Below are 7,374 nucleotides of genomic sequence, written 5' to 3' on the forward strand. Positions count from 1 at the left end.
CAAATGTCTTCTTTGATATAAGGAGAGTAACTAAGAACAGAGTAGGGTCGAAGAGCATGAGAAGAAGATCAACATTAAACAGAGATGAGAGATGGGAGGGAAAGGGAAAGAGAAGGGAAATTGCATGGAAATGGAAGGAGACCCTCAGAGTTATACAAAAGTAGATACAAGAGGAAGTGAGGGGAAAGGGAAAAATAATACAAGGGGGACAAATGAATGTCAGTAGAGGGGGCAGAGAGAGAAGAGGCGAGGGGAGGGGAGGGGAGGGGGGATAGTAGAGGATAGGAAAGGCAGCAGAACACAATAGACACTAGTATGGCAATATGTAAATCAATGGATGTGTAACTGATGTGATTCTGCAATCTGTATTTGGGGTAAAAATGGGAGCTCATAACCCACTTGAATCAAAGTGTGAAATATGATATATCAAGAATTATGTAATGTTTTGAACAGCCAACAATAAAAAATTAAAAAAAAAAATTAAAAAAAATAAAAATAAAAACATAGAAGGTGATACATACAGAAAATAAAGTAGATATGACTAGGAAATGGTATTAAAGATTTTTTTTACTTTTTTAAGGAAGAAATAAGTCTATAACTTTCATGAATGTCTGCCTGATATTTTGCTACTGAAAATTAACTAAGAAGCTAGATTCATATTGGAGTGATACACTACAGGAAGAATACAAACAAGGGAAGAAACTAAGAAACTGAGAATACCAGCACACCTAGGTCTCCCATTAACCTCTCTATACAAAGAATAAACAGAAATATTGATGGGAGCCTTCAATATCTATCGACTGTGGAATTGAAGAATTCAAGTCACCACTATCATCTAGATAATATAGGAATTTAGCAGTTCCCAACTGACAACTCACACTTTTAACAACCTTCTGCTGAAAGGCAAAGACCACGTCTTAATTTAGTTAATATCATAAATACATTTTGTATGCATAAGACATTGTGCTAGAAGCTGCTTTGACTAATGAGTTGATAGGAAGGGTAGAGAAGATGCCTTTTAATCACATTTGTACAGTATCTAAAACAGCATCACACATACAAAGTACCTTTCACACTCAGAGAAGTTAATGACTTGCCCAATATGACAGAGTTAATAAATGTTCTGAAAATGAGAAGCTGAGTTACCAAAAATTCTGAGTAATTTAGATAAAAGCCAAGAATAGGATCACAAGATTAAATTCACAACAGCATTCTACTTAGCAAAAATAGAATAACTAATATTAAATATAGCAGTGGATAAATTTGAATGATGAAGAAAATATGAGAATATGATATTTCAGGGGATAGAAGACAGAAGTAGGCCACCGTAGAACAAAGAATGATTCAGATTATGGAAAAACATGTTGTCTACACTAAGTGACTTTTCTTTTTTCTATCCCTACTGTAAATGGTTTGATCTCATTGGGATGCCTCTCATGCTGAATCTGTTCTCACCTGGCAGCTGTGCAGCACAGATCCTGGATTTCCAGGATCTTCTCTAAGTCAGACAACACCACTACTCTTGTATCATGATCTACAACTTTGAGAGAGGTCACTGTGAAAATTTCATTTGAACAATAATAATTATATTATCACTATCAGCAATAATTTTTCATTCATCTAATTATTAAGAGATGCAAGATTGGGATGAATTCAGTAACAATCAACATCATTTTTTAACTTTCCAAAAAAAATTTGGAAACTGGATTTATTGGTAAGTAGGTGAGTACCATTTGAGAATGAACAGTAGGATTCAACCTTCAGCATGAGCAGCCTTTGGGGCAGCATTTTCATCCTTTGGACAGAAAACAGAAAATTTTATTCTCATTGCTGCTCTGCCCAGGGCTACAGCAGAAATGTGAAGATTATTGTTCTCCTAGAAAGAGACATGAATATAACCACAGGCCAACAACATCATTAGCCACCCATTCAATACTCCTGTAATGATTGATGTGAAAAGGGAGGCTTTAGTCTTCTGGGATTGTCCATGATAGTAGCAGCATTATTGTGGTCAGCCACAAGTCATCAATGTTGCTGCACTTCCCTTAAAAAAACTACATTCCCATGTCCTTAAGAATTGCGCAGTGAGGCTGCCTTGTATATTTAACATCAGTTTTCTCATGTGATCTCATAAAGGGGTTATATTTAAAAAGAAATTTAAAATTAACTTCCTTATCCATAAAAAGGGGTGATTTAACTTCTTGTTCTTAAAATATTTAATTATTCTAAATCAGGATTTTTTTAATATTTACTCTGAAGAATTTTTGTTTGCTTCTTTTCCTTTATTTGACTTCTTATCTCAGTGTTCTATGGCCCAAATGAGAAAGGAAAGGTTGCTTCTGAAAAATAAATTTAGTACATATAAAGTAAATTAGAATATAGTGAACATAGACATAGGGTATCTTCTTTAATTGAAATAACTTTTTTAAGATGCAAAGAAAAATAAATTTTCTATAATTTTATGGGTAAGAAGTATACCAATTTGTGAGTAGTATTTGTGTGTGTGTGTGTGTGTGTATACTTTTTTTGTGCTAAGGAAATACAAAGGCTATAGGAAAATTGATGGCTTCATGGATGGTAATTTTGAAGTTGTTTCGTCTGAGGTAAAAGAAAAAAATATGATTGATTAGTGGAGTCACCAAATTTTTTACTTAACTTAATGGAGGGCATCCTGTAAAGAAGAGAGAAACACCTAGTTCAAGATGAAGAAAAGAGCAAACATGTTAGTCTCTTTTCCCTACCAAATATCACTGAAATGATAGAAAGCAGATTAAAAATTAAAATATATAGTTTTACCCAATCAAGAAATTATTAGGACTTTCTGAGATAGAGACAGAACATCTGGCATCAGATAGACAGGTAAAGAAGAACACAGAAAACTATAGCAGGCCAAAGACAGGGAAAAGACCTAAAGAGTCTCAGCATTGTGCTGTCTAATAGAATCATGGAGAAATTTCACACAGTCAGCAAACACAGAAGATGAAGCAAATGGTGGGTAATAAGTATCAATGGAAATTGTGAAATATTAGTCTCCTTTTCCAGTATAAGAAATAGAGATGTGAACAGCAGGTTGGCCTCTGAAATGCACAAGGTAAGTCTATAACTAAATAAGTAGTTAGAGAAGAAATTAATTCCTAGTATCCATATATATTAATACACAAACAAACTTGACATATATATTCACACAAAAAATAGGAGTTCACCATTCTCTTATAAAATGGGATCATATACAAAATTTCCCAAAGCATTGAATTAAAAGTAATTTTAAGCCTGTAAGATTATCATATGCCAAATATTAGAATATATAATAGAATTTTTAAAGAGAAAAAATTATTTTGATTAATTGATATGGAATAGAAGACTATTACTCCAACTATAACATCAAACTAAGAAAATATAGTTATTTTTTCAATAGAAACTATTTAACTAATTACAATATACAATTTAATTGAGAAAAAGGCATGCATATTTTTGGGGGGTTTCCACTGCGTTTATTACTAATATAAAAATATGTTAAAAAGAAAAAAAATTCATTCTCAGTTCTCCAATGGCTCTCATCCCTCCCTCTTGCCCACACAACTCCTGACCCATTTCTTCAGGGCCAGCTCAAAACTGAACCTGTTCCCTGCCATTTTCACAGAAAACAACCAGTGCCAGGGATGTGAGGGAAGAGTGTCAGATCAATAGTACAGTCCAGGTTCCACCCAAAGATCGGCCAGGTGGAGATTCACAGAATTCAAATGAAAGTGCTGGTGGCTGCACATTGGCATAGTCTAACTCAAATGGGCTGAAAAACAGCTGGGTAGGGAGGCCCATCTGCGGCTATACAAGACATCACTGGCCTGTGTCAGACCAAGAATAATCAACACCAGGAGAAGTACAGGGAGGACCAGGGAGGCAGCCTTGTGGAATTTCACAATTCTCCCAAGTTGGGAAATCACACAAATGCTGCGGACACTGAGAGAGGCTACGGGGGATGCAGTTTCACAAAGCACAGTGATCACAGACCATAGCGGTGGGGACCATGCTACTGACAGAGAAACTACGAAATCCAAAAGCAGGAACGGTTGCCTTTCAGGGAGCAACTCTGAACCAGTCACCCAAACTTGACCCCAGGTCAGAAAACCTGGCGAGTTTCCCAAGCAGCTGAAAACACTGGGATGTCACATAAAAAGGACTTAAAACAAGCAGCTAAAGTGGGTAGGAAACTGCTCCAGGGCTCTCAGGGATTGAGGGCAGTACTGGGGACAGGTGGACAGATGCACAAGAAACAGCACCAAAGAGGTTTCCTGTTCAGCAGTCTTTTGGCGAAAGGCAAGAAGATCCAGGAGGCAGTTGAAGGGAGCAAGAAGGGGTCCCAAAGGCATGTCTCTGGAGGCTGGATCAGAATACAGAGTGCACTGTGCACCAGTGATGAAACACAGCTCTGGACCCCAAACCAGGGAGGTGGTGGATGGGGTGGACGTGTCATTGACCAAGGGTGTTGGGTGGAAGAGCCTCACAGTAGCCATCATAGGGCCACAGGGAAATACTTGGCCGCTGGGTCACGGAGGGCTCCTTCCAGCCTGGATGGGAAGGCACAGTCTCACAGAGGAGGTCCATTGACGCCTAGGTGGTAGAAGGCACAGAGGTCTTCATATCTACAGTGGCCCTTTTTGGAAAAGTGTCGACAGACGGGGCGGTCAGATTTGTCTTCCATAACCTGGGGGCCATCCTTAGGCAGACAGGTATTCTTGATAAGAGACCAGCTTTTGAGCTTGCGAGAGTTTCTCTGCTCTTTGTGAAAGCTTTCTCTGGAGGGACCCCCATGGACTGGCCCTGGAAAAGGGGGTTCAGCACTGAACCCCCACCAACCATGACCATATGGGCCAGACCTGGGGCTGAGGCCTCCCCGGATTGGGCCTCTGCCCCAGGGAGGAGGTGGGAAACTCATCAGTGGTGGAATCATCCGTCCCCTTGATTCTGGAGGACCTTGGTGAAGAGCTGATTTGGGGTCATCAGGCTTTCCATTGGCCTTGCGGGGAGGGCCCAGAAGGCTGGGTGGTCCGATGAGACTGTCATCTTCCTCATCTCCAGTCTCTTCCTGCTCGGGCAGTGGTGGCTGCTGCTGTTGCTGATTCTGCTTCTTTGGTTTCGGCATCCGGGCTGCAGCGGGATTTGGAGGGCAGTGAGTAAGGCATGCATATTCTTGTTTTCACTAAAGACTAGCAGTCTCATTCCCAGATGGAAAAAAATATATTATTCCATTTGTTTTGACCAACATAGTATAAGAGTTATAATCTCTCCTCTCCAATCTTGGTAGCACTCACCTTTCTAATTATGACCAATCTGATGTATATATGATTGTTTCTCAGTGTTATATTCAGTTCCATTTCTTGGATTACTACCTTAGATACTCAGTGGCAAATCAGGCTTTTATTTATCTAAATTACCAATGTATATTCTTTGACTATTTTTCCACTTAAATTTCTACGATTTTCTTGTTATTCTTGAAAAAAATCACTTCATATTCTTTAAAAAAAAAGATCTCTTCTTGACTTTGCATGCAAATATTATCTGCCAAACAATCAAATAGCACCTTAATCTATCTATAGCAGCCTTTGTTGGGCAAAAGTCTTTTATTTCAACAAAAGCAAACCTAGATGTTTATCATCTTAGAATTCATACCTTTGAAATCTCATCTAAAACATCATCCTCCTTCCCTGTTACAAAATATTCTCTGTTTCCTTCTATCAGTGGCATTTAACCTTTTATAGTAAGGCCTCTAACATCTCAAACCTACTACTGTATTGGTAAAACAGAAATCAACTTTGTTTTTCTCTTTATAGTAAGCCAAATTTCTCCAATGTCAACACTAAACTGCCTAAATTTGTGGTTCATTTTTATCATACATAGTATCCCTAGAACAAGCATATTTCACAGGAAGAACTCAAGATTGTAAACGATTTTCACAGAAGTTACTGGGTCTCTTATTAAAGCATATGCAAAAATGATGAGTCTCCTATATTCCCTTTTAATTGTTCAGGACCCAACTTTTATGGTTCAGAAATGAGGTGTTCCCTAATAGCTCACCTGTGAGACAATGAAGAAGGTTTATAAGTGGAACAGTTGGGTTATGAGAGCCTTAATCCAATCAGATCATTAATCCCCTTAAAGGGATTAACTGGGTAGTAATAGGCAGGTGGGATGTGGCTGGAGGAGGGGGGTCATTGGAAGTATACCTTTGAGGTTTACAGTTTGTCTTTGTTGAGCAGATTTCTCTCTGCTCCTTAGTGGTCATGGCCTGACCTGCTTTTCTCTGACACACTATTCTACGATGATGTTCTGCCTCATCTCAAGCCCCAAGGAATGGAACCACTGTGTATGGACTGAGACCTCTGAAACTCTGAGCCACAAAATAAACTTTTCTTCCTAAAATTGTTCTTGTCAAGCCTTTTAGTCACAGCAATGAAAAAGCTGACTAAAATACCAACCATAACTTGTCATTACATTTTTTCCATGTTGTATTTAATTAATACCTATTTGCCTCACTCTTCAAAATCACTTATATTTTTAAACCACCAAACTTCTTCATTGTAAAAGTTTCTCTTAGGAAATAGAAATCTACCCAGTCTTCACGTTAGGGCTCCTTAAAATTCTATACATTTGTTGGCAGAGGTGATAGCTAACTTGCTCTACCTATGCAACATTGGTCTTCCTGAGCTAACTTGTAAGGGACTTTTTTTCTAGAAGAGCTACATAAAGTGACAGGAAAAAAATATTACGCAGCATGAATAATAACAAATGGGTAATCAAATCTCATGCTTCAAGAAATAAAGTAATTACTGCAGGATTTAGAAACCTATCTCATCCATAAATAGCACTGTCCAAATCACCAGAGACTTTGTATATAAATGTGTATGTGCATTTAAGTATGTATGTTAATATGGGTTTGTGAGTGAGAGACAAATCATATCTATTAATAGAGACCTTGGAGTGAGACCGAGTATGCTTCCTCCTCCTCAAATTCTGTATCATTCAGTAGAAGAAATCAGAGCCTAGATTGTACAGGATTTTGTTCTACACAGACATAATAAATCTGAGATTTTCATTGTTTGTCCATGTCCTTTTGCTCACTAGAAAATAACCTCCCCTGATGCTGTGCTAAATTCAAAAATGCCAACCAACACTCATGAAAGATATTGCTTGTAGAATTCATCTTGCAAAACACTTATTCCTCCTTCTTGTGGCTTGGATTCATTTGACAGTTTGGGAGCAAATCTGGCATTTTTCACAGTATCACCACGATATAAGAAACAATAATAAAAAAACAGCACAATCCTGCACACTCTTCCTTTCCAACATGGGCTGGGCAGAATAGCTTCTGCAATGAAG

General features: G+C 38.1%; 1 protein-coding gene across 3 annotated transcripts; it reads right to left on the reverse strand.

Annotated features, from left to right (window-relative positions):
* Nucleotides 1-4,545: 4,545 nt before the first annotated feature.
* LOC107139049 (proline-rich protein 3-like) lies at nucleotides 4,546-5,140 on the reverse strand. 3 transcript variants are annotated; one of them, XM_048783965.1, is made up of 2 exons: nucleotides 4,972-5,140; nucleotides 4,546-4,692 (listed from the first exon to the last, which is right to left on the reverse strand). In XM_048783965.1, exons 1-2 carry the CDS (start codon nucleotides 5,138-5,140, stop codon nucleotides 4,586-4,588), a joined length of 276 nt encoding a protein of 91 aa, XP_048639922.1. In that variant the 3' UTR covers nucleotides 4,546-4,585. The 3 variants fall into 3 exon arrangements, 2 of the variants coding, with proteins under 2 accessions (XP_048639922.1, XP_015337307.1); XR_007340916.1 differs by lacking the exon at nucleotides 4,972-5,140 and adding an exon at nucleotides 4,875-4,924 and having other exon boundaries at nucleotides 4,552-4,692; XM_015481821.2 differs by having other exon boundaries at nucleotides 4,546-5,140.
* Between the last annotated feature and the right edge of the window lie 2,234 nt (nucleotides 5,141-7,374).

This window comes from Marmota marmota, unplaced genomic scaffold (assembly GCF_001458135.2).
Source record: "Marmota marmota marmota unplaced genomic scaffold, marMar, whole genome shotgun sequence".
Classification (NCBI taxonomy): Eukaryota; Metazoa; Chordata; class Mammalia; order Rodentia; family Sciuridae; genus Marmota; species Marmota marmota.

Excerpts from the sequence above, each read along its gene's own strand:
- LOC107139049 (XM_015481821.2), bottom strand. The coding sequence starts at position 5,140 with ATGCCGAAACCAAAGAAGCAGAATCAGCAACAGCAGCAGCCACCACTG.